Raw genomic sequence first — 27,625 nt, 5'->3', positions numbered from 1 at the left:
GTGAGAGGATGTGTTGCCTTGGCAACCTGCAGCCCACACATGGCTGCTATTGATCGTGAGTATTGTGCTCCAGATGTGAATATTCTGCGTTTCACTACATTTGTTCATCTAGTAGTTTTTTCATTGTTAGATTTCTGATGTCACTATAACTGCATCCAAAGCTTGTTTCCATAGAAACATGGTCACTGAGGTCTGTGATGCTCAGTATCTGTGTCGCACCTTGATCTGGACACACACACACACAATTCATCTTCTACATTTTTGTCCTCCTGAAGTTTCCAGCAGCAACAGAATGTTTGTGTAATTCAGTGATTCTCGGAGTTTTCAGGTGAAGCGCCACCTAATCAAATGTTTATGAATATCAATAAGCCAGTGTTTGAGAGAAATCAAGCTGCTGTCAGGCCTCCGACACACGCCACAGAAGTGTTGCATTACTTTCATCAATTCAATTTATCATTCCAGAATTTAGGGTTTGATTTTTAGAAAGATAAAAAGGGGCAAGAAATGAATGCTTTTATTGAAGGATGCATTAAATTAAGGAAGGGACAGTAAAGACATTTATGTTACAAAAGATTTTATTTCAAATAAATGCTGTTCATATGCTATAATGCTATGACTTTCTATTTATCCAAGAATCCTTAAAAATATGAATCAGCACAAGTGTTAATAATCATGTTTCTTGAGCATCCAATCATTATATCAGAATGATTTCTGAAGGATCATGTGACACTGAAGACTGGAGTAATGATGCTGAAAATTCAGCTTTGATCACAGGAATAAATTACACTTTACTATATATTCACATAGAAAACAGCTGATTTAGATTATAATATTTCACTATTTTTATTTTATTTTTGATCAAATAAATTCAGCTTTGATCACAGGAATAAATTACACTTTACTATATATTCACATAGAAAACAGCTGATTTAGATTATAATATTTCACTATTTTTATTTTATTTTTGATCAAATAAATTCAGCTTTTATGTGCAGAAGAGACTCAACAGCAGTTATACAATCTCCTGATCCCAAACCCTGAACATTAGTGTAAATGTATACATTTGGAGCGATTTCAACATCCCGTCTGTTAGAAGCTGCTCATTCGTGTTGGATCTGAAACTGAATCTGTTTCCGAGTCAAAAGCTGGAGCTCCCGGTCGTTCGGTTCAGTGAAGCGTCTCTGACTCCGGCCTGTGGAGCAGCGGATCTCCTGCAGTGTGAGGATGAATCAGATCAGTGGCTTCCATTCGTTAGAAAACACAACAATATTTTTAAGAGTGTCAAAGCAGAATTCTGTTGATGCTGATGAACTAAATATTGCTAGAACAGAGGAATGATGGATGTATGCAGAACTCTTGAATACACAGATCAATATCCAAAGGCCGTGTCTTATGATTATCTGTCCTGAGCAGTTTGTGAATAACTGTATGTCCCAAATACAATTAAGGTTGAGAATCTAATTCATAATATCTTGCCATATTTCCCATTTGAAATTGGGAGTTAAGTTTGCTTCCACATTATTGCTTCACTTTTGTTGAAAATTTTAAATTTTACCAAATAAAAAAGTTAATCATTTAAAATGAAGTAAAAACATAAGAAAAACATTACAATCTGAATAAAATGTTTCAAATGTATACATTTAATCGTGTATATTTCCAGAGTCATGTTTCCTGATCCACAGTTTAAGAATCGCTGGTCCAGGCTTTAATAACCACTATCAAACTTTCCAATGAAAGCAAGGCATTCTGGGTAAGCCATAGGCATGGGCAGGATTCCCTCAAACACACAGACAGATGCTCCAATCCAGATCAGGCACTTTATTGAACCCGTTCACACAAGATCAAATCAGAGCCACAAATGTTATTGACACGTTCAGTGCAATTACCTGCATTCTCACATAATGACAAGACATTTCAGTGCAAAACCCCAAAAAGACGTGAATGTAGCGTCACATTGGCAAAGGAAGTTAGCATCACGATCAGTGATCCGGGTTGGACCGGCAGCCGTTGCGTTTCCAGCAGCGTTTGTTGGCGAATCACAGCCTTCAGGTTGCGTTTAACTCTCCCAGTCTCCGGCCTGCGAGTCCGAGCGCTCTTCATCGTCAGAGTCGTTAGAGACCTTCTTCATCCTCAGCATGGCGGCTTTGATGCTCCGCTCTAACTCTGAGTCTGTGCTGAGGGGCGGGGCGCGCGAGGGCGGGGCTTTCTTCAGGGTCACGCCCTGACGGATGGCCGACAGGAGGCTGTCTCTGACGTCGGCGCCCTCAGCGCTGACCGTGACCTTCCGCAGCTGTTTCTGCCCGCGCTGCAGCGACGCCAGGAGCTCGTCCATCGATCCTGCATCACAAACACACGCGGGGTGAAGCTCACAAAGAAACATTCAAATTTCTCCTCAAAGTGTGTATACATATCCGTCGCTTGTCTACAAATTAAAAAACATCACTTCAAAATTTTACACTGGTAAATTTTAAACAATATAATGGTTGCACTTTATTTTACAGTATGTGCACTTACATGAACTTACAGTATACTTACCCAAGAATGGGTTAAGGTTAGGGTTAGTACCTAGAGATTACCCAGTTATTACAATTACTATCATAGATACATCGTAAGTACGTGGAGAACAGGACTAAAATAAAGTGCTACCAATATAAGTGGTCCTACTGCGAGTCTTTCTAAGCTGAATCTTTTACTGAACGTTCGTTTATTGACCTTCTCTTGGAGGTTCTTTTAACTTTAAGAAGTTATTTACTAAAATGTTTAAGAACACATTTTACAAGAACTTAAAATCTTAAGAACAACAACAACAAAGAACAAGAATTTTTGAGAATACGAACTATTCTTTCATAAACGGTTTAATTCGGTTTCATGAATCTAAAACATGAGAGATCAGCAGTCAAGAACTGTGTTTCATTTGCTTGTGGAGTCTCACCTGAGTTTTGTTCTAGAGTGTTTCGGATCGGCAGCTTCTCACTGACGGGTGGAGGAGGAAGAAGAGGAGGTGGAGGAGGAGGAGGAGGAAGAAGAGGAGGAGGAAGAAGAGGAGGAGGAAGAAGAGGAGGAGGCGGCGGCGTCTGATCCGGTTGTGCCGATGCGGATCCAGGGGGCAGCAGAATCTGCACTGGGATTTCACGCTGCTTCCGACTCCGCCCCTTCCTCTGGGGGGTGGAGTTCTGTGGTCCCAGGCTGATGATTGACAGGGGCTCGGAGGAGTCATCTCTGCTGGAGTCATGTGACACTTTCTTCACATGAGCCGTCTGTAAAACATACTGACCCTGATGTCTCTAAACTCAAAGAAACACAAAGGAAACAAACACTGAAGCCATGCTGAAAATGAAACACTCACACACACACACACACACACACACACTCACACACACTCACACACACACACACACACTCTCACACACTCACACACACTCACACACACACACACACACTCTCACACACTCTCACACACTCACACACACACACACACACACACTCACACACTCACACACACTCACACACACTCTCACACACTCACACACACTCACACTCACACACACACACACACACACACACTCATTACCTCTCTGAAGCAGCGCAGTCTGTTGAGTGTCTTTGCTCTCTCGTTCTCCACCCACTGCTTCTGCTGCTCTTCCTCAGTTCTCCTCTTCTCTCGCTTCTGAACACACACACACACACACACACACACACACACACACGAGACACGCTCAGAGATGACAGGTGCAAAAAAGGAATGTGAGTGTGAGTTTGAAACGGCCACGTCACACAGGATGTGGAACTGGAATGACAGGAAGAGGAATTTGTTGAAATGCAATTCAAAGAAATTCAACACGGAAGCTTCATCCGTCCGACAGAACGGAGCGTCTGCTTTCATCCTCAGACTGCTCTGGGCTCAGTGAAGCATTCTGGGAAATGATGCGCTGTTCCACCTCGCCCCATAAAGTTAATTAGAGGGATAGGGTTAGGGAACTCTGGGAACGTGAGCGTGACCCCTGCCGGACGGTCGCCGTGGCAACTCGGTCAGCCCACGGGATCCTCAGCACTGTTGCTGTGACTCATTATGGGATGCTTTGTGAGGTGATGCAGTGGGACGTGGTTACCATGGTTACAGTGCATTACTCACCAGCTGTGCGGAGTGGTGTTGGCGGTTCTGATCGGATCTCTGCGTGACTGAACGCTGCTGCTGCTCGTGAGCCTGAACACACAACTCCTGCAGACACACACACACACACACACACACACACACACACACGATAAACACACAACTCCTGCAGACACACACACACACACACACACACACGATAAACACACAACTCCTGCAGACACACACACACACACACACGATAAGCACACAACTCCTGCAGACACACACACACACACACACGATAAGCACACAACTCCTGCAGACACACACACACACACACACGATAAACACACAACTCCTGCAGACACACACACACACACACACACACGATAAACACACAACTCCTGCAGACACACACACACACACACGATAAACACACAACTCCTGCAGACACACACACACACACGATAAACACACAACTCCTGCAGACACACACACACACACACACGATAAACACACAACTCCTGCAGACACACACACACACACACACGATAAACACACAACTCCTGCAGACACACACACACACACACACACACGATAAACACACAACTCCTGCAGACACACACACACACACACACACACGATAAACACACAACTCCTGCAGACACACACACACACACACACACACGATAAACACACAACTCCTGCAGACACACACACACACACACACACACGATAAACACACAACTCCTGCAGACACACACACACACACACACACACAATAAACACACAACTCCTGCAGACACACACACACACACACACGATAAACACACAACTCCTGCAGACACACACACACACACACGATAAACACACAACTCCTGCAGACACACACACACGATAAACACACAACTCCTGCAGTGTGTGTGTGTGTGTGTGTGTTTCATTCACCCGCTGGTTTCTCAGGTAAGCTCTGCGTGATGAAATCGCTCCTCTTTTTCTCTCCAGTTGTTTCAGCTGCTGCTGCAGGTGTGAGTGGGCGGGACTTGCATCCACCTGAACATCCTGCAGCTCCTCGGGGTCCTGACAGGTGTCATAATACACCACCTGCTCCTGCAGCTCTGCATAACACACACACACACTCTATGTCATGCCGGATATTAAATTGTCCATCACACCTCTTTTTGGGCTGTAAATGTTTGAATTAATTTAGTAAAATCTGAAATCAGTGAAGCAGGCCTCAGACCTCATGATCGAAACAGACTAATAATCAGGTTTTAATTCATCTGAAAAAACTCAGTCTGTTCAGTCAGGGTAACAGGACAGAAGCCATCATGAACATGATTAGTTTAGCAGAAGAGCTGACCTCGGATCTGTCTCTGTGTGGTCTGGATCTGCGTCAGCAGCAGCAGCTCCTCGTTCTTCAGGATCTCAAACCTGCAGTCGTGAAGCTCCAGCTGCGTCTCGTAATACTGCAGCTCCAGAGCACTGACGGCGCTCACGGCCTCCGCCTCGCTGCGCATCTGCAAACACACACACGTCTGTGACCAACCAGCTCTGTGTGTGTGTGTCGCCTGATGAACACCGCCACTCGTCTCCATGGTAACCAGCACAAAAACCTTTGAACTCAGATTCGGGTGTTTGGGAATGTGAACTTGTATAAAGTGATAAAATACAGAAATACACAAAACCAAGATCAAAATACCCATAATGCACTTTAAAACACTGAAGGAGAGTGAAACTGCTCCCTCTTGTGGATCATTGTCAAATTCTGGGCATATGAATATGGAAATGTTTTTCTGTGTTAAAATACAAAAACATTTCAGCATGTTTCCATCTATTACCAGTGTCACGCTTTACGCAATATAATATGAGAGGAAAAAACATTTCATCAATAGATCAACATTTTCATTCCTTTTTTATTTTATTTTTTTTTTAAGTTCATTTAAAAGCCTAATTTTATTAAAAACAAACCAAAATAGATTATGTTACTATGTTTACCATGCTTTGACACAATCTGCATTGTAAAAAGCACTATATAAATAAAGGTGACCTGACCTGACCATAGAGGGTTAATGATATGTAACCTTATATAAAAACAATACAAACACACACACACACACACACACCTGCTCTCGGATCTCGCCTCTCTTGCGTTTGACACACATTTCTTTGGCCCTCATGTGCTGCAGCGTCTCTTTAGCCAATAGGATTCTGAGTTTCTCTTGTCTGGGCGTGGCCACTGCCCAAGAGGCGTGGCCAAATCTTTTCTGATCCAGCTCCATCTGTTTCACCATACCTGAAGGATCACACAAACACACACTATCAGCTGTGTGTGTGTGTGTTCTTGTATATATGGTTTATGAGGACACAAATGTGAATAATAACATGGGTATTACAATGTAATACACTTCCTGTGTCCTCGTAAACCAAATGGCTTAAAAAACATACTAAACTGTGTTTTTTTTTAAAGGGTTAGGGTTAGGGTTAGTGTAGGGGGAGAGAATGTACAGTCTGCACAGTATAAAAACCATTACAATATGAAACCATTTACAAGTGTGTGAGAGTGTGTGTAAAGTGAATCGTTCTGGTGAGCGAACGTCACTGCATGAGTGATGATGTCAGCAGTGCTCGTGATGTCATTGTTCATTGGGGGCGTTGCCTCATCCTATGACACGACCATTTTCCGATTATTATTATTATTATTATAAATTTTATTTATAGGCGCCTTACATGACACTCGAGGACACTTTACAAACACAATAAAACAATCAACATTAAACAAATGATGATGATTACTGCCTGGACACTCTGGACACAAGCTTAAAGCAATTAAAAACAAGAAGACTTTCAGTTTCGCACATCTTGTGGCAGCAAGTTCCATAAATAAGGAGCTGCATGACTGAAGGCTCGGGACCCCACTGATGTTGTGTGCTTTTGCAGCTTTCTGTGACACTTTTTAGGGATTTTTCTAGACTGTGACGAGAAGTGATGCATCCGATTTAACTTGAAGCATTTGATTAGTTCAGTATTGATCGTAAAGAGCAGATGTGAATGTATAGACCAGCGTAAATGATGTGTGTGTGTGTGTGACCTGTCAGGGCTTTGGACGTGTCTCTGAAGTAGTCAGCTGTGTTGTCCTGTATGGAGTGAACGGCTGATTCTCCGCGCTGATTCCACTCGTTCATCTCTGCCTTCAGTTCACTCACTCGCTTCGGCCCCAGTTCCTCGTATTGCAGACATTTCTGAACACAAACACAGACACAGAATCGGCCCGTGAACTTCTGCTGCTTCTGACATCATGTTTATCAGTTAAAACAGGGATTATCGTCCTTTATCGTCACATCAGTGGGAGTGATTGACAGGTCAGATTCATAAGTCAGTACGGATGAACAGGGAAAGTGTGTATTTGAGCTGTAGTTGTATGTGTTAAAGTATCTTCTGTACCAGAATCTCAGTCTTGTAAAGTGTGGCGATCTCTCTGATGTCTCTGAAGGGCTGCAGAAGGTTCTGGTAGAACTGAGTCGCAACACTCACAAACTCCCTGTAAGCTTCATCTTCCTCCTCATAGATCTTCATCAGTCGCAGGAGTCCGTCAGTGCTGGAGTGACTCTGAACGAGCTGATGAAGACAAAACCACAACAACACAATGACAGAGCAGCCTCGTGATCAACAACAACAACAACAACAACAGGATAGAACAGAATAGAAACGAACAGAACAGAATAGAGTAGAACAGAATAGATCAGAATAGAACAGAATAGAGTAGAACAGAGTAGAACAAAACAGAATAGAGCAGAATAGAACAGAATATAATATAACAGAATAGAACAGAATAGAGTAGAACAGAGCAGAACAAAACAGAATAGAGCAGAATAGAACAGAATATAATATAACAGAATAGAACAGAATAGAATAGATCAGAACAGAATAGATCAGAATAGAACAGAATAGAGTAGAATAGAACAGAACAGAGTAGAACAGAACAGAACAGAGTACAATAGAATAGAACAGAATAGAATAGAACAAAATAGAATAAAAGAACAGAGTAGAACAGAACAGAATAGAACAGACTAGAACAGAATAGAGCAGAATAGAACAGAATAGATCAGAACAGAATAGATCAGAATAGAACAGAATAGAGTAGAACAGAATAGAGCAGAATTGAACAGAATAGAACAGAACAGAGTACAATAGAATAGAACAGAATAGAACAAAGTAGAATAAAACAGAACAGAGTAGAACAGAATAGAATAGAGCAGAATAGAACAGAATAGAGTAGAACAGAATAGAACAGAACAGAACAAAACAGAATAGAACAGAATAGAGCAGAATTGAACAGAATAGAACAGAACAGAATAGAACAAAACAGAATAGAATAGAACAGAATAGAGTAGAATAGAATAGAACAGAATAGAACAGAACAAAACAGAATAGAACAGAACAGAGTAGAACAGAATAGAGCAGAATAGAACAGAATAGAGTAGAATAGAATAGAACAGATTAGAGCAGAATAGAATAGAACAGAATAGAACAGAATAGAACAGAGCAGAAGAGAATAGAACAGAAGAGAACAGAATAGAGTAGAACAGAATAGAGCAGAATAGAACAATAGAACAGAATAGAATAGAACAGAATAGATCAGAATAGAACAGAATAGAGTAGAACAGAATAGAACAAAACAGAATAGAGCAGAATAGAACAGAATATAATATAACAGAGTAGAACAGAATAGAATAGATCAGAACAGAATAGATCAGAATAGAACAGAATAGAGTAGAATAGAACAGAACAGAGTAGAACAGAACAGAACAGAGTACAATAGAATAGAACAGAATAGAATAGAACAAAATAGAATAAAAGAACAGAGTAGAACAGAACAGAATAGAACAGAATAGAACAGAATAGAGCAGAATAGAACAGAATAGATCAGAACAGAATAGATCAGAATAGAACAGAATAGAGTAGAACAGAATAGAGCAGAATTGAACAGAATAGAACAGAACAGAGTACAATAGAATAGAACAGAATAGAACAAAGTAGAATAAAACAGAACAGAGTAGAACAGAATAGAATAGAGCAGAATAGAACAGAATAGAGTAGAACAGAATAGAACAGAACAGAACAAAACAGAATAGAACAGAATAGAGCAGAATTGAACAGAATAGAACAGAACAGAATAGAACAAAACAGAATAGAATAGAACAGAATAGAGTAGAATAGAATAGAACAGAATAGAACAGAACAAAACAGAATAGAACAGAACAGAGTAGAACAGAATAGAGCAGAATAGAGTAGAATAGAATAGAACAGAATAGAACAGAATAGAACAGAGCAGAAGAGAATAGAACAGAAGAGAACAGAATAGAGTAGAACAGAATAGAACAATAGAACAGAATAGAATAGAACAGAATAGATCAGAATAGAACAGAATAGAGTAGAACAGAATAGAACAAAACAGAATAGAGCAGAACAGAACAGAATATAATATAACAGAATAGAACAGAATAGAATAAAACAGAATAGAGCAGAATAGAGTAGAACAGAATAGAAGAGAATAGAGTAGAACAGAATAGAACAGAATAGAATAGAATAGAGTAGAATAGAATAGAACAGAATAGAACAGAATAGAGCAGAATAGAATAGAACAGAATAGAACAAAACAGAATAGAACAGAATAGAACAGAGCAGAATAGAATAGAACAGAAGAGAACAGAATAGAGCAGAACAGAATAGAACAGAATACAGCAGAATAGAACAATAGAACAGAATAGAATAGAACAGAATAGTTCAGAACAGAACAGAATAGAGTAGAACAGAACAAAACAGAATAGAACAGAATAGAACAGAATAGAGTAGAACAGAATAGAACAGAATAGATCAGAGCAGAATAGAGTAGAACAGAATAGAACAGAATATAATATAACAGAATAGAGTAGAACAGAATAGAATAGAACAGAATAGAGCAGAAAAGAATAGAAGAGAATAGAACAGAATAGAGCAGAATAGAACAGAACAGAAAAGAATAGATTAGAACAGAACACAATAGAATAGATTAGAACAGAACAGAATAGATTAGAACAGAACACAATAGAATAGAATAGAACACAATAGAATAGAACAGAATAGATCAGAACAGAATAGAACAGAATAGAGTAGAACAGAATAGAACAGAATAGAGCAGAATTGAACAAAATAGAACAGAACAGAACAGAGTAAAACAGAATAGAACAGAACAGAATAGAACAGAATAGAAATGAACAAAATAGAATAAAACAGAACAGAGTAGAACAGAACAGAATAGAGCAGAATAGAGCAGAATAGAACAGAATAGAGTAGAACAGAATAGAATAGAACACAATAGAACAGAATAGAATAGAACAAAATAGAATAAAACAGAACAGAGTAGAACAGAACAGAATAGAGCAGAATAGAACAGAATAGAGTAGAACAGAATAGAACAGAATAGAACAAAACAGAATAGAATAGAGCATAATTGAACAGAATAGAACAGAACAGAGTAGAACAGAATAGAACAAAACAGAATAGAATAGAACAGAATAGAGTACAATAGAATAGAACAGAATAGAACAGAACAGAACAAAACAGAATAGAACAGAACAGAGTAGAACAGAACAGAGTAGAACAGAACAGAATAGAACAGAATAGAGCAGAATAGAGTATAACAGAATAGAGTATAACAGAATAGAACAGAATAGAATAGAACAGAAAAGAGCAGAATAGAATAGAACAGAATAGAATAGAACAGAATAGAATAGAACAGAATAGAACAGAGCAGAATAGAATAGAACAGAAGAGAACAGAATAGAGCAGAATAGAACAATAGAACAGAATAGAATAGAACAGAATAGATCAGAACAGAACAGAATAAAGTAGAACAGAATAGAACAGAATAGAGTAGAACAGAATAGAACAGAATAGAACAAAATAGAACAGAATAGAATAGAACAGAATAGAGCAGAATAGAGTAGAACAGAATAGAAGAGAATAGAGTAGAACAGAATAGAACAGAATAGAGCAGAATAGAACAGAATAGAATAGAACAGAATAGATCAGATCAGAATAGAACCGAATAGAGTAGAACAGAATAGAACAGAATAGAACAAAATAGAACAGAATAGAATAGAACAGAATAGAGCAGAATAGAGCAGAATTGAACAGAATAGAACAGACCAGAGTAGAACAGAATAGAACAGAGTACAATAGATTAGAACAGAATAGAATAGAACAAAATAGAATAAAACAGAACAGAATAGAACAGAATAGAGCAGAATAGAACAGAATAGAGTAGAACAGAATAGAATAGAACAGAATAGAACAAAACAGAATAGAACAGAATAGAATAGAACAGAATAGAACAGAATTTAACAGAACAGAATAGAGTACAATAGAATAGAACAGAATAGAACAGAACAAAACAGAATAGAACAGAGCAGAACAGAACAGAATAGAACAGAATAGAACAAAACAGAATAGAGCAGAATAGAATAGAACAGAAGAGAACAGAATAGAGCAGAACAGAATAGAACAGAATAGTTCAGAACAGAACAGAATAGAGTAGAACAGAACAAAACAGAATATAACAGAATAGAATAGAACAGAATAGAGTAGAACAGAATAGAACAGAATAGATCAGAACAGAATAGAGTAGAACAGAATAGAACAGAATATAATATAACAGAATAGAGTAGAACATAATAGAGCAGAAAAGAATAGAAGAGAATAGAGTAGAGCAAAATAGAACAGAACAGAATAGATTAGAACAGAACACAATAGAATAGAACAGAACACAATAGAATAGAATAGATTAGAACAGAACAGAATAGATTAGAACAGAACACAATAGAATAGAATAGAACAGAACACAATAGAATAGAACACAATAGAACAGAATAGAACAGAACACAATAGAATAGAACAGAATAGATTAGAACAGAACACAATAGAATAGAACACAATAGAATAGAATAGAACAGAACACAATAGAACAGAACACAATAGAATAGAATAGAACACAATAGAATAGAACAGAACACAATAGAATAGAACAGAACAGAGTACAATAGAATAGAACAGAATAGAATAGAACACAATAGAATAGAACACAATAGAATAGAACAGAACACAATAGAAGAGAACAGAACACAATAGAAGAGAATAGAACAGAACACAATAGAATAGAACAGAATAGAACAGAACAGAGTACAATAGAATAGAACAGAACACAATAGAAGAGAATAGAACAGAACAGAATAGATTAGAACAGAACACAATAGAATAGAATAGAACAGAACACAATAGAATAGAACACAATAGAACAGAATAGAACAGAACACAATAGAATAGAACAGAATAGAATAGAACAGAACACAATAGAATAGAACACAATAGAATAGAATAGAACAGAACACAATAGAACAGAACACAATAGAATAGAACAGAACACAATAGAATAGAACAGAATAGAACAGAATAGATTAGAACAGAACACAATAGAATAGAATAGAACACAATAGAATAGAACACAATAGAATAGAACAGAACACAATAGAAGAGAACAGAACACAATAGAAGAGAATAGAACAGAACACAATAGAATAGAACAGAATAGAACAGAACAGAGTACAATAGAATAGAACAGAACACAATAGAATAGAACAGAACACAATAGAATAGAACAGAACACAATAGAATAGAACAGAACACAATAGAATAGAACACAATAGAATAGAACAGAATAGAACAGAACACAATAGAATAGAATAGAATAGAATAGAATAGAATAGAATAGAATAGAATAGAACAGAACAGAACAGAACAGAACAAAACAGCTCAGGTCCCGCCCGGGTCAGTGTGGCGCCTCACCGCGCGCAGCTTGTCTTTGGCGCGTGTAATCTCGTCCCGCATCGCTCTGCATTTAAACTCCTGCATGTTTTCGAAGTAATCGCGCTCATCCGCCTCAGTGACGCTAAACAGCGCGTCCAGCACGATCATGCGGCCGCACGCGTCCACGGCGGTGCTGAAGTACCGCTCCAGCTGTCTGCACTGGGCGTCAGCATCGCACCGCGGCGCGCTGGAGAACAGCAGGTCCCACACGCTCGGCTCCCGGAACCCCGTCAGGTCGGGGAACAGCGGCTCGAGCTCGTCCCGGACGGCGCTCAGGTGCGCGTGCACGTATCTGAGCTGCGCGCTGGAGAACAGACCAGCGCAGCTGCCGCTCGCGTCTCCGCGCCGCTGCAGCGTCCGGTTATGACATGTCACCGCGAACTTTGTCTCGATCTCGTTCCACTCCACTATAAACCTGAGTTTGTGGCTCTCGCTGTCGTCGAAGGCGTCGCTTTTAACGGCGACCCATCCGTCCAAGCTGTCCATCCGCTCGCCGTCCGCGTCGCTCATTGCGTTTGTGTTCAGCTGTGTTCGACTTGTTGCACTTCCGCCGTCGTCATCTGACGTCATCCCGTGGTCACGTGACACGGGGAATTCCAGCGTTCTCTGCCCATGACCCTCAGATTCATTATTATTCATTATTTACCAGATATTAGAACTCATTTCATTCGTTCCCACATTGATCTGCTCGCTTTATAACTCTGCTTATTAGAAGTACAAAGATCAGATGTACCTGTTCAAAGTAATTATAACATCCCTCATTTTATCTTGAACATTATAAACTGAAAATGTGAATTAAAACAAATATAGACAAAACACAAGCTATCAGACTGAGGCTGATGTGGGTCTTTAAATGATATTTCTGTTTGAAGAAAAGATTGATTTACATGAAATTAAACTACAGAAACTGCTGATTCAGATTAAACCAATTCTGCCAATTAATATTCATTAACGGGAAATGATCTTTTATAAAATAAATGAAACAATTTGGCAATAAAAGTAATTTTTCGAATTTTGCCAGATTGATCTGAGTAACAAAGGCCCGTCACTGCATCATTCGTGATTTACTGTGTGAATGTAAACATTATAAACCGAATGCGTTTAGAAATGAAAGCCTAAATATAAATATCATATTTAAATATAAAAATTACATCGAACTTTACATTCAGAGAACATGCAATGATGAATGAAGAACCAGAAGTGTGATTGACATTATTAAATGATTATTATTAATGTTTTAGTGTTATTAATGTATCTGCAGTGACTGTAAACTGAGCGAGATTCAGTTTGAGGGTTTTTGAGCCGCTGCTGAAATTCGACACGTCAGTCTATATTTATCTGTCCTGAAACACTGAGCACGAGCACGAGCGCGAGACACTGCAGGTATTCCTCAATGATTTTATTACTTTGACTGTTTCTGTTCGAATATAAATGCAAGAAAGAAGCTGTTATTGTTAAGCTTGTTTATGGCTGTGTGTGTGTGTGTGTGTGTGTGTGTGTGTGTTCAAACTGTGTGTTTCCTATCGAATAGCTAAACCTCATCTTACTTTTTCTAAATCTGTGAAAAGGTGATTTTATGGTCAGCTGTAGTCTATAGTCACTGTGGTTAGCTTTTGTTACCACAGATAGAAAGGAATATACAACCAATTACTTTTAACAATGTGTTACAATATTGCGTTACTCCCTAAAATAACTAATTGCTTTATTTAGTTACTTTTTGTGGAAAGTATTGTTACTTTTGCGTTACTTTTTCTCACCTGGGCTTCATGCTTTTTTATTTTGTAATAACAAAAGTTCTATTTTTGGCAAATGTAAAAAAGCACTTTTATTACAACAGTGAAATGAATAAGGCTCAGGCTGAAAGTCAAATGTAAGTCATTTTTGTATGGTTGAGTTTGATCATTTAAAGTCAGCAGCAAAGACATCGGTTAATAAAGTGAGATTAAATACACAAAGAATATTTGTATTATATTTTGTATTTGTATCAGGACGGTTCTTGGAGGGGTGTGGCAGTCCGGACTGTCCGCTCTAGTCTTCTGAGATCTGATCTGGTAGCTGAGCCGAACTAGACAGTTATAGAAGTGCAGAGGATTCAATGACTACACAGAACTGTTTCAGCAGCTCCTGTGGCAGGCGAAGGAAATACAAGCTTTTCACGATGGAGCCTCTGTGAGTGTCCCACTTCAGGTCCTGAGAGATGGTGGTGCTCCAGTGCTTTTCATGATGCTGAGTGGGAATAGAAGTCCACAATCATGTGTGTTCAGCTCCAGGTTGTTATGACTGCGCCAGACAGCTCTTTTGAGCTGGAGGTGTGGATGAATGCGTGGAGAAGCTCAGAACAGCTGTGGGGGGAGAACCTGCAGTGACACTCCATCAAATCATCGGCCAGTTGATTCGGCACAGCGCTGGGGAGTGGTGTCTTATAGTTAGTAATGTCTTTCAGGCCTTTCCACACTGATGCGGGTCGTTGGATGAAAACTGTTTTTAGAGTAGTTCCTCTGATCTTCTCTGTCAGGATGTTTTTGTCCTGATTGTACAAGACTTGTTCCTGTAGGCATCTTCTTTGGCTTGACAAAGCTGTCTGAGTTTTACTGTGAACCATAGTTTTTTTTGTCATTGTTGTAGGTTAAATGAGTGCTAGTAGGGCTGCACATATCACAGGAAGTGATGTGTGATGTTACAGTATCAGTGAGCTCGTCAGGATCGATGGCAGCAGCTTCAGAAACACTCTTATCAGTGCAGTTGAAACAGACTCTGTTTCGTTGGACCATCTCTTTACAGTCTTTACTAGAGGTTTAGATGATTTACATTTCTGATCAGAGAGCCTGTGGAACAGAGTGATATGCATCCTTTATTGTGGTGTAACAGTGGTCCAGTGTATTACTGTCTCCGGTGGGACATGTATTGTGCTGTCTAGTTAGTTCGTGGGTTCATGGGTGCATTGAATCCACTCTGAACAGCTGGAAGCCCGGCAGATGTTGCGCGCTGTCCGGGATGGCTTCATTCAGCCAGGTTTCTGTGAAACACAAAGCAGCAGAGTTCAAGAAGTCCTTATTTATTCAGGTCAGAAAAAGAAGTTTATCAGTTTTATTGGGTAGGGAGCAGAGATTTGCCAGATGGATACTCGGCAGCGCGGTCCTAAAGCCAGCTTGACTAGCACTCGCTTTCCAGGTTTGCGTGTCCTGGAACTATAATGTCCAGAAAAACATCAGAATAATCAAAAACTGGTGAAAGATTGGGCGGTGGTCAAACTAACAAAAACAGTAAAACAGCTGTGGAGCTCCACACCGGGTCAGTCATTCGCGGCGCCATCAGCGGAGAGATTTCAGTCAATGCATGGGAAATCAAAGTCACTTGTGTTGCTAACTTGAAAAAGATATTTTGTTGTGAAATTAAAAGTAGTTCAAAGTACTCTGTATTTTCATACAGGATCAGCACACACACACACACACACACACACACAAGAAAGATAAACACAACAGGATAAAATGAGCATTCAGCAAGATATAAACAGCCGGTGAATGGATGAATGTGAAGATCAGAGCAGAAGAGTTTCTGATGATCGTCTCGTCTCTCGGTCAGTATGGACGCGTATGAGGCGAGGAGTTGTCTGGATGTGATCACGGAGGAGCTGAGCGAGGAGGAGGCCGCTGATGAAGATGCATTTGTGATGGTGCCGGACTCGCACTCCCCCGATGCCTTCTGCTCTCAGTGCCGCACGCTCACACACACCGGCTCCGCGGCACACGCGTGTCACACGCTCCTCACGCCCGCCGCCGCCGCGCAGCAGGTGAAGGTGAGAACGAGATTCATACGGGTTTGATCTGCTCCTCCTACCTGTGCAGGTGTGTGATGTGACCACATGCGCTTTTCCAGGATGAACTGTCCCGAAGCAGGAGCAAGCTGAGCGAGAAGATCGTTGAGATGGAAAACTTTGCCAGTAACCTGGAGGAGATTTTCATCACTGTGGAGGTCCGTGGACTCGAGCATCATCTGAGCCGTCACGCACACGTTCAGGTGATGTTTTCACACAGTGTGTGTGTGTGTGTGTTTTCAGGAGAACTTTGGGCGTCAGGAGCAGAACCTGGAGCAGCACTATAACGAGGTCCTGCAGACGCTTTCACAGAGGAACGATGCGCGAGCAGCGGCGCTGGACGAGCAGAAGAACCGCAAGCTGGAGCGTCTGTACAGCGAGCTGCTGCAGTGCGGCCGAACACTGGACGCCTCCAAAGAGCTGATCGAGAGCGCACAGGAAGTTCACCGCAGACAAGACAAACGCGCCTTCCTGCAGGTCAGAGATCAGCACCAATGATTCAGGCTTATTAGAGAACTGTGACATAATCAGTGCTGTGTTTGACCCGCCCTCCCTCTCTGATTGACAGGCCGTCATGCCCGTTATTAAGAGGTAAGGGATGCAGTGTGTGGCGTGTCTAATAATCACTCTAATACTCATTTAGTTTGAAACCAGTGTGACTTTCTTGTGTTCTTCTGTGGAATACAACAAGATGTTTAGTTAAACTCTTTTTATTGATGCTTAAGAAGAGAGATAAGAAAAAAATCACCATAAATCAGCAGGAGCAGTAATGCTCAGAATGAGAAATTACCAGTCCATTGAGTTTTTCTCTTTAAAGTATGATATAAAGGGTTGCCAAATACTATGAAATGTTTCTGCATTGCCTTCACAAAAGCAGATGTTTAGCAGAATGTTCATGTTGCTCTTTTCCACACGAGTGGATGTTAATGTTGGACTGAAGCTGAAGTCGTCGTGTTCAAACCTGCCGCATCACGACCGGTCACAAGACGAACCAAGAACATCTGAGGCTTTACGTTCATTAGATATGAACATCTCAACAGTCCGTGTTTGTGCTTCCAGCATGCTCCTCCTTCGTCTGGAATGACAGGACAATAAAGTCGTAGATAAAGCAATCAGGAATGATCTGTCATATTCTGTCCAATCAGAGTTGAGCAGTTTTCCAGTACGGAAGTGGATCTGAAGCTGGGAGTTTCTCTGGACTTTGATGTGCCGACGACGGATCTGTCCGACGTCAGACAGATGATGGACTCCATAAACCTGCTTCCAGGTCAGACGGCAGCTGCTGCTCTTATATTAGTCGTGTTTCCATCGACATATTTTAAGCTGCTTATTTTTAGGATGTGCTTAAGAAATGCTGGATGGAAACATCAAGATGCAAATAAAATGTCCAGAACTTAAGGTGGATATGAAGAACTTCAATGTAAACACATTTACTAAACAAATGCACAGGCACCGGTCATGTAACCGAATGAACTGATGAACAGATTTACACATCAATTAGATTTACATCATAGAATAAAACAGAGCTAATGATGCTCTTGACGGGTTTAACAGCCACTGAGAGACACCGAGACAAATTTATGGCTTCATAAAAAACTCTTACTGTCCTTTAAAGGGTTTGTGTCATGATGAGGAATCGAGTGGATCTTGATCTTTGGAGATCATTGTACTATAAAAACATACTGTAACTTTTATTCCTCAGTCCTACAAGAGCATATATTAAAACTAAACTACAAACATCTGGTTCTGAACTTCTGTAACCTTCAGACGAACATCAACATGAGCATCTTTACACTGAGGTCAGCTGATCATAAACTGGATCCGTCCAGTTACAGTGAGGAATAGAGACCTGAACTCTGAACTTTGGCTGAATTTCTTCTTGCAAATTTGATTGACATGCAGCAAAGGGGAAAACTTAATGTGAGCACAAAGTCTATCTCACAAAATACTGTACAATATGAAATGTGTGTGTGTGTGTGTGTGTGTGTGTGTGTCCAGCTCCATCAGCTCCAGTCATGAACCCTCAGATCTGTAACTCGGCCACTGACACGTCGCTGCACGTGTGCTGGAGTCTGTTCTCGGACGACACCGTCGAGTTCTACGAGCTTCACTGGCGTCTGATCTCGGACGACTGCACCATGGAGACGCCGCAGGACGGTAAACGCTCGCCATCATTACCCAAACCAGATCATTTCAACTCGACAGTCAAGAAAAGATCAGACTTGATACAGTAATGCTCAATCTGTCAGGCTGTAAGACTAGCACTATACTGAGGTCAGGGGTCAGGTTAGTACTTGTTTAAATTGTCGTGATTTGACCAGTGAAGGTTAGATTGGGCTGCAGGGTTTGTGCTCAACTGCAGCTGTGTGTGTGTGTGTGTGTGTGTGTGTGTGTGTGTGTGTGTGTGTCAGTGTCTCAGATGAAGGTGAAGGAGACGCATTGCACAGTGTCCGATCTGCTTCCAAACGCGCAGTACGAGCTCTGGGTCACGGCCACCAACACCACCGGCATCAGCCCGGCCAGCGAGAGAGCCGTTTACATGACGGGTACGTACAGCTGTCCTGCAGGTCACTGCTGCGCTGACCTCGTGTAACGCCCGTGTGTGTGTGTGTGCAGTTCCCTCTCCTCCCGTCATCAGGCCACGGCAGTGCGTGAGCAGCCTGGACGCGGCGCTGATCCGCTGGGACTCTGGAAACACGAACCCGGTGGAGTCGTACACGCTGGAGTTCAGAGAGAGCGACGCAGACGGCAGCGGCACTGCGACCGAGTCAGTGACACACACACACACTAAAGTCACGTGAGAACGACTCTCACACATCCTTCAAAACCTGTACGACTTTCTGCCGAACACAAAAGCGACACGATCACAATGCTCCACTAAACTCCAAATAACTTTCAAAGATTTGATGCGACTAACGATTATTTTCTGCTCAGAAGCGCTCATCTGATCTCCTGTCGTGAAGCGTCTCTTTAGGGTGATCGTGACACTCTTTCTCCCGGCAGGTCCATCGTGGCGATCCCGTCCTGCGAGTGTCTGGTGCAGCTGCAGCCGTGGAAGCGCTACATCATCAGCGTCAGAGCCGTGAACATCGGCGGCCCGAGCGAGAGGAGCGAACCCATCGACGTCTCCACCGCAGGTTCAGCCGTAACTCCGAGCCTGTGCGCTGATGAACGCTGTGTGTGTGTGTGTGACACGTGTGTTTGTGACAGGTACGTTTTTCCACCTGTTGGAGGACACGGCACATCCGAGTCTGTCGCTGTCGGCCGACGGCCTCACCATGTTCTACCTGGATGAAGATCTTCCTCTCAGTCACATGACCTTCAGCGACAGCACCTTCGCCAGGTCGCACACGCCGCCGGCGCTCGCTCTCTGAAGCGGGTCGCGTGCAGCTCGTGACCGTTGTGTGTCTTGCAGGTGTGTGGCGGTTCTGGGCGACCTGGTGCCCATCAGAGGGCAGTATTACTGGGAGATCGAGGTGGACGAAGACACAGAGTTCCGCGTGGGCGTGGCGTACGAGGACACGCAGCGCAACTCCTACCTGGGCGGGAACAACACGTCCTGGTGCATGAGACACATCGTCACGCCGTCCAGGTGCGTCACGTGACAATTTGTGCATTAAAGATAGATAGCAACGTGCTAAATCATTTTAACATCCTGTTAAACATCCTAACAACAGGTTAATTCATGCTAGCAATGTGCTAAAACACGTTAACGTTAATTTGTGTTAAAACGTGTTAATTCATGTTAACAAAATGCTAAAACATGCTAACATGCTAAAACGTTAACATGCTAACTCATGCTAACAACAAGGTAACAACATGCTAATTTGTTGCTAAAACTTGCTAATTCATGCTATCAGTGTGCCAAAACATTCCAACAGTGTAATTATTGATAGCAACATGCTAATTCATGTTAATGCAGTAAAATTGAACTTTACTTTCTAGTTTTAATTTGTTCCTTTCAGATCCAGGGTTCTCATGATCTTAGACAATCTGAATATTTTAAGGAAAGGTTTTTTTTTTAATAGACCTGGAAATGAATATGAAAAATGAAATATATACATTAAAACATATAAAAATATATTTTATTGGGTAAAATTGCTTTTAGTGGGTAAACAAATGATAAAAAAAAAAACTAATCACAAAATGTAAAAGTGATGCATCTTTATTTGTAATAAAACATGCAAACCATGAAGAACTTTTAGTTTTTGGTATTATGAAATTTAATTTAAAGGATTAGTTCACTTTCAAATTAAAGTTTCCTGATAATTTACTCTCCTCCATGTCATCCAAGATGTTCATGTCTTTCTTTCTTCAGAAATGAAGGAAAACATTCCAGGATTTTTCTCCATATAGTGGACTTCACTGGGGTTCAACGGGTTGAAGGTCCAAATGTCAGTTTCAGTGCAGGACATCGGACATTTACTAGAAAAAATTAAAATTTTATGTTTTAACAATAGATACTCTCGATCTAGCTCTCTTCTTCTTCTCCATTAGAAATCCAGCACTGTAGACGCTGCTAATTGTATTACTGCCCTCCACAGGTCAAAGTTTGAACTAAATTGTCATATACAATATGCTAGTGCAAGTATATAACAGTTAGTTCAAACTTTAACCTGTGGAGGGCAGTAATACACTTAGCAGCGTCTACAGTGCTGGATTTCTAATGGAGAAGAAGAAGAGAGATAGTGCAAGGTGAGCATTTATGGTTAAAATGTATATAATTATTTTTTTTTTAGAAAATGTCAGACTCTTATTCCTCGTCTGGGATCATGTAGAGCTCTTTGAAGCTGCACTGAAACTGACATTTGGACCTTCAACCCGTTAAACCCCAGTGAAGTCCACTATATGGAGAAAAATCCTGGAATGATTTCCTCAAAAACCTTCATTTCTTTTCCACTGAAGAAAGAAAGACATGAACATCTTGGATGACATGGAGGAGAGGAAATTATCAGGAAATATTAATTTGAAGGTGGACTAATCCTTTAATTAGTTCATAATTATTGTGTCATTTTAATATAATGATACTAATATATAATAATATTTTGTAAATGAACATCTTTGTGATATAGCACAGTATCAGTAATATCTTGAGTCAAAATAAATTGAGAATCGCTGATCTAAAGCATTCTGGGAGGACTGGAGATGAGAAACACTCATGCAACACGCGTGTATTTCTCTTGGTCTCAAAGCAGAAAACGTGAGGAAACATCAGCGGTCGCGTCATCTCCCTCCTGCTGAAAATAACCCACAGTCTAAAGCAGGGGGTCCAAACTCAGTCCTGGAGAGTTCAGCTCAAAAACACCTGCCTGGAAGTTTCTTTATGCCTAGTTAGATCTTGATCAGCTGGTTCAGGTGTTTAACCGGGCTGAGCTGAACTCTGCAGAACCGAGTTTGGACACCCCTGGTCCAAAGATTAAAACACACTGAATAAAGGAAAGAGACTGAATAAATCGCTCATTTTTCTGAAGTTGTCCTATAGCGCGGCATGAAGGTGAAGGTCACATGACAGGCACCGTGTCACACTGTGATTGGCTAACGCTCACAGTCGTCTGAATCTGGCCGAGAATCAATCCGGTGAAACGGAGGATTAATAACAGAGAAACACTTTCCCTCACATCAGAATGAAAATCAACTTCAAATAATAATCTTGATCATTTCGATAAATCAAAGCTGTGAACATTATGACATCATCTGCGTTTACCAAGAAGTTGACCAATCGTCTTAAAGGTGACAGCATTCATCCGTTATTGTTCTAGTTATTAATGTAGAAGCTGATTATTGAACTGCTGCATGAATGAGACGTTGAGATGAAATAATGAATAAATAAGTTAATATAAAGAGTCTCCTGTTGTTGAATTCATTTAGAAATCCGCTGAAACACCATCAATCTACATGAGACTCCAGATGACTTGACATGAACTTCTGAGAGTTGTTCAAGATCTTCACTCATTAACTAAACGGACACCCTTTCCTCCAACCACAGGATTGATTTAGTGAAGTTTATATTACGCTGGTCCCATCCGGCCGTTTCTTGAGGATACTGCCGTTTATAATGGGTTAGAGTTTGAAGGTTGAACTGGTTTACATGATAAAGAAACTAATTAATCTGATCACATGCTCTTCCTCTGCAGGCATAAATACGAGTTCCTGCACAACGGCTGGACGCCGGACATTCGCATCACGGTGCAGCCGCTGCGGATCGGCGTGTTTCTGGATTACGCGGCTGGAATCCTGTCCTTCTATAACGCGGCGCTGCGGCAGCACCTGCACACCTTCAGCTGTCACTTCCTGCACTACCTGCACCCCTGCTTCGCCCTGGACAACCCCGGAGCGCTGACGCTCCGCACCGGCCTGTCGGCACCCGCGTACGTCACGCGCCCGTGATGATCTGAACAGATTCTTGAGCGGAATAAAGGAGACGGCAGCATCTGTGTGGCGTTTACTTCTTTATTATTCCATAGGAACAGATCCACATCAGTCCTGCGAGTCAAACATGTGACGAAATAAAGTCTGTGATGCTGCAGTTCAGACCGCGCTCTTACTCCCGCCCCGCATGCGCTCCTCTTCCTCATCCGACGAGTCTCCTCCGTACGGAACGAGTCCAGAGCAGCTGCTGGAATCTTCTGGAATCTTCATCTTCTTCTCCTGCTGTTCTTCATCAGCTGCAGGAGATCAGAGAGTTCATGATGTCACATGCATGAATAATCCCTGTATGCTAATGACAGCTGTGTGTGTGTGTGTGTGTGAGAGAGACATATCAGGACACAAATGTGTATAATGACACAGGTATGACAAGAAGAGGTGACTTATGAGGACATTTCTCCATGTGCCCATTTTTCAAAAGGTTTATAAATCACACAGAATGAGTTTTTGTGAGAAAGTAAAAGTGTGCACAGTTTCCTGTGATGGGTAGTTAGGGGTACTGTAGGGGGAGAGAAAATACAGTTTGTGTGTGTGTGTGTGTGTGTTTTTACACACCTGTGTGTGTGAGGGTTTTGCTGCAGGTCTCTTCTCGTAATCTCTTTCTGATTGGAGCAGCTGGTGGCGGCATCAACATCCTGCACAAGACACATCTCACGTCACTCACGTCTCTAACAGAACTAACCCATCCTGAACTCAGTAAAAACAAAACCTGTGCCATGCATGAAGAGCAGCAGAAGAATGTTTTTAAAGTGCTCATATTATGTTTAGGATATTCCCTGTCATGTAGTAATAAAGCCGTTTGTGAATTTGTGAATGTAAAAACTTGGCAAAGTTTTAAAGATCAAAAGATCAGATAAATTGAGTTTGTCTCCTAAAAGAAAGTGATTCGGAACTGAAATGAGTCATCAGTAATTCAGTCTCACTTCCTGTTTCATACCAGTAACGTAACTAATTTGCATAATGCCCGCCTCTGGTGTTCATTGGCTGAAATCGCCCTCAATCACTGCAGTTGTATCAGAGACTGGAAGAGTTTGGTTCGTGTTGTTCATGTCGAGAAAACGCCGTTTTCTGCTGCCAAAGAGATTTATACGGTGAATCTGTTACTGTTTGAATCACTGTGAATTAGGCATGTGACGGTGTTAAATGTTCATGTTGCGATAATTGCTGAAGCTTTTATCACGGTATACGGTATTATCACAATATTGAAATAAGTTGCAAAAAAAAGTTGTCATACTATAACAGGTTTAAGAACTCTTTCTTATAACAAAAAGAATTCTGAATGTTTAAAATAATACAATAAACAAAAAATGTAAAGTAAAATTTTAAAACAGATTAAAGTGCAAAAGAATTAGGCTATAAAGAACAACAGGAAACACTAAAATAAGATCTCATTATTTAATGCATTAACTAAGATTGAGCAACAGCTACATTTGTTACAGAAAGTGTAATTTTTTGTTAATGTGAGTTAAGAAACACAACTGATCATTGTTAGTTTTATCTCAGTAAGTTTTATAAGTTATTTTGATTTTAGTAATATTATTAAACAGTAACTAAGAAATTAACATTAACTAAGAATAATTAATGCTTTATAAGTATTTTTCATGGTCAGTTTGGTAATAATGAATTAACATGTTAACTAATGAAGCTGTGCGTCTCAAAGTTTTACTGAACAATAATCAGAACATTTCTAATCATGTTGTTGTCCAGATTAAAATATAAAAATAGGCTATTTATTTTAAACTTAAACATTAAGTCTTTAAGTATTTGGTGCTGTGATGAACAACATTGAGATTACAAAAAAATGAATGTCTGTTTGAAGCATTTTAAAACCTTCACCGGGGTTTCCGGGGTAACCGCTGCATTTCTGCTGTTCCATCAGCGCCCTCTGCTGTCAGAGAGTGAACGTGCACTTTCATTCAGCGCGTCTCCTTCACTCGTTCCGCCATGTGCTTCTCGTGCATGTTGGGCTCGTTTACATCTCTTTGACGCAGAATACAGCGGTGTTGTGCATTTGATACGGTTGATGGGGAAAGTGTTCTTAATGAATTGTAAAAATTTTAATAATTGGTAATTAATTATTATTTATGGTATTTTGAAATGCCCACGATAACAATATCATGCATATTCATTATCGTGATACATCACATTAGCGAATATCAAGTGTACTGTAAATCAAGAGCTGAGATTCAGATATGATAATGAGCGTTTGGATTCTGACCAATCACAGCAGCTCACAGAAAGGCGGGGTTTAGAGAGAGAATCTTCGAATGAAGCGTTTCAGACACTGAGAAAAGAGCTGATGCTGCAGTGGATATTATGAGGAATTTAAATTGTTAACCTTTGAACCTTTACAATAGCATCATAGGGGCATTTAATGTGGTGAAATGGCTGAACAGTCGACATCACTGAACTCAATGCGAGTTTACAGACTACTGCACTGGTCAGGTGACCTCAGAGCAGTGCTGAACACTAACATACAAACACGTGATTATAATGACTAGAAAACATGAATGAACAGAAACAGAAGATGGAGACCTGCTGTCCTCTGCAGCTCTGACGTCCTTCACCGACACATCTGTGGAGATCTGAAGACAAACACACACACACACACACGTCAGATCAATCTCAGAATGAACGTGACGACCATCAGTCTCAGTCACACACTCACACACACACACACACACACACACACACACACACACACACACACACACACACACACACACACACACCTGTGTTTTCTGCTCCTCTTCTGTGGAGTGTTGCTTCGGGCTGGAGCTGCCGTCTGCTCTGTGTGACGCTGCATCCTCCTCCTACACACACACACACACACGGTCATCTGATCTGATATCAGTCACGTTCACATCAGCTGTATTGATTGACAGGCGTGACTCTCACCTGCAGCAGGAAGGCGCTCTGTTGGCGCACCGGATACTGCACCGGGCCGCTGCTCAGCTGTGATTGGCCGGACGCTCCGCCGCAGTTGTTCCAGTACGTGGGATACGAGCTCGAGTAGCCGTTGGACGGGTAGCTGTACCACGACTGGCTGCCGTAGCTGTTATTCGCAGAGTATCCGTGTGTCGGGTAAACTGAAACACACATCAGTCAGACACGAGGCTCTCCTAATAAAGATCTGCAAAACTTGCTTGAATTTGACCAAATTATCTTTAAAATACTGTATCCTGGAAAAGGGTCTCTTTCTTTAGCTGAGTTTATATTGATACAGTGAAATAAAATTACACATTTTGTGAAAATATTGGTCATACCGCCGACCCGAAAGTGTCACGTGAGTTTCATTAGAACGGGAGGCATTTAGTTTTGTGTCAGTCGAGCCAAACTGACCCAGATTCACATGAACGGCAGTGAAAAGCGTTCTGAAGCACGTGAACACTGTCCCTGGATCAGTTCAGCTCGAGATCACTTTCTTGACCAGATTGTGCTGAGTGTGTGTGATGTAAACTTGTTTCATCAGAGGAAAGTCATAAACTGCTTCAGTATAAACTGACTGATTTCTCCTGCATGAAAAATCATCGACCTGTGGCTTACTGAAGCGCACATGTGTGACATGTGACAGGAAAGAGTTCTTACAGCGGATTGAAGCGCATCCAGAGGCAGCGCTTGAGAAATCTATTGCAAACTCTGATTCTTTGACCCAAAATATAATAAAAATGTCTCATCTCAGAGGTTCAGACAAACTGCTGCTTATTCACTGAACGTCACATCACAACACTAATGATTCTACCAGGAAACAGCCTGATTATTAATGCGGTTTCACAAACACGATTTACCTGAACTGCTGCTCACTGATTCGCATGTAAACCAGGACAACACGTTCATTCAACACACTGACTTATGGGAGTTATCAGCATATAAACATGTTTAGAGACAGAAGAAAACACACCTGGAGCAGAACCTGTGGAGGGAAACGCCGACATGAACCGCGCGTGATCCGCCCGCACCTGGAGAACCACAACATGATCGATCACACACCATATGATGCTCGATGTACACACACACACACACACACACACACACACACTCACCGTGTCCAGGAGATTCTCACACAGCTTCTTGGCCGCCTCCAGTCCCGCGGCGTTCGGGTGGCTGTAAGACACACATGCGGTCAGAAGCGCGGCGGAGCGGCTGAAGCGAGTAGGAAAGAGCGGCGAGGCTTTACCTGATGTACAGGTACAGCGGCTCGAAGGACTCGCGGCGGGACGCCTGCTCGATGTATCCCGATCCTTTGCCTCTGAGGAAGACACGAGCGCCGGTCTCAGACTGAATGTGCTGCAGGTACGAGCCGGACGGACCCTCCACGCGCTCGTTCACATTAAAGGACGGCTGCGATTGGTCCAGTCCTACAAATATCTTAGTGTGCACAAAACTCT

The 27,625-nt window shown here is 41.3% G+C and overlaps 3 protein-coding genes across 8 annotated transcripts in view; 1 reads left to right on the top strand and 2 right to left on the bottom strand.

The window, feature by feature from the left end:
* Window positions 1-518: 518 nt before the first annotated feature.
* On the bottom strand, window positions 519-13,968 carry LOC137023523 (WASP homolog-associated protein with actin, membranes and microtubules). 3 transcript variants are annotated; one of them, XM_067390719.1, is made up of 10 exons: window positions 12,977-13,968; window positions 7,538-7,711; window positions 7,185-7,335; window positions 6,220-6,389; window positions 5,457-5,709; window positions 5,042-5,211; window positions 4,133-4,219; window positions 3,572-3,667; window positions 2,933-3,257; window positions 519-2,337 (listed from the first exon to the last, which is right to left on the bottom strand). In XM_067390719.1, exons 1-10 carry the CDS (start codon window positions 13,634-13,636, stop codon window positions 2,057-2,059), a joined length of 2,367 nt encoding a protein of 788 aa, XP_067246820.1. In that variant the 5' UTR covers window positions 13,637-13,968; the 3' UTR covers window positions 519-2,056. The 3 variants fall into 3 exon arrangements, with proteins under 3 accessions (XP_067246820.1, XP_067246819.1, XP_067246821.1); XM_067390718.1 differs by having other exon boundaries at window positions 522-2,337; window positions 2,933-3,284; window positions 12,977-13,964; XM_067390720.1 differs by having other exon boundaries at window positions 525-2,337; window positions 2,933-3,284; window positions 5,457-5,613; window positions 12,977-13,960.
* A 356-nt stretch (window positions 13,969-14,324) lies between these two features.
* Window positions 14,325-23,198, top strand: LOC137023521 (fibronectin type III and SPRY domain-containing protein 2). Of its 3 annotated transcripts, none has more exons than XM_067390714.1 (13): window positions 14,325-14,380; window positions 16,580-16,793; window positions 16,874-16,969; window positions 17,055-17,288; window positions 17,380-17,402; window positions 17,957-18,078; window positions 18,810-18,968; window positions 19,223-19,357; window positions 19,428-19,578; window positions 19,815-19,948; window positions 20,022-20,154; window positions 20,227-20,403; window positions 22,946-23,198. In XM_067390714.1, exons 2-13 carry the CDS (start codon window positions 16,581-16,583, stop codon window positions 23,196-23,198), a joined length of 1,830 nt encoding a protein of 609 aa, XP_067246815.1. In that variant the 5' UTR covers window positions 14,325-14,380; window position 16,580. The 3 variants fall into 3 exon arrangements, with proteins under 3 accessions (XP_067246815.1, XP_067246814.1, XP_067246816.1); XM_067390713.1 differs by lacking the exon at window positions 14,325-14,380 and adding an exon at window positions 15,011-15,166; XM_067390715.1 differs by lacking the exons at window positions 14,325-14,380; window positions 20,022-20,154 and adding an exon at window positions 15,011-15,166 and having other exon boundaries at window positions 19,231-19,357.
* The window catches only part of LOC137023522 (KH homology domain-containing protein 4-like), a 7,482-nt gene continuing 3,049 nt past the window's right edge, over window positions 23,193-27,625 (bottom strand). For both annotated transcript variants that reach the window (XM_067390717.1, XM_067390716.1), the window contains 8 exons: window positions 27,415-27,623; window positions 27,281-27,341; window positions 27,139-27,196; window positions 26,136-26,326; window positions 25,970-26,050; window positions 25,773-25,822; window positions 23,793-23,872; window positions 23,193-23,476 (listed from right to left, as the gene is read on the bottom strand). In XM_067390717.1, coding sequence (XP_067246818.1) covers window positions 23,340-23,476; window positions 23,793-23,872; window positions 25,773-25,822; window positions 25,970-26,050; window positions 26,136-26,326; window positions 27,139-27,196; window positions 27,281-27,341; window positions 27,415-27,623 — 867 coding nt within the window. In that variant the 3' untranslated portion in view covers window positions 23,193-23,339. The remainder of the gene's footprint in view (window positions 23,477-23,792; window positions 23,873-25,772; window positions 25,823-25,969; window positions 26,051-26,135; window positions 26,327-27,138; window positions 27,197-27,280; window positions 27,342-27,414; window positions 27,624-27,625) is intronic.

The sequence above is a fragment of the Chanodichthys erythropterus genome, chromosome 7, assembly GCF_024489055.1.
Source record: "Chanodichthys erythropterus isolate Z2021 chromosome 7, ASM2448905v1, whole genome shotgun sequence".
Taxonomy (NCBI): Eukaryota; Metazoa; Chordata; class Actinopteri; order Cypriniformes; family Xenocyprididae; genus Chanodichthys; species Chanodichthys erythropterus.
This window is presented reverse-complemented; position numbering and strand designations above follow the sequence as displayed.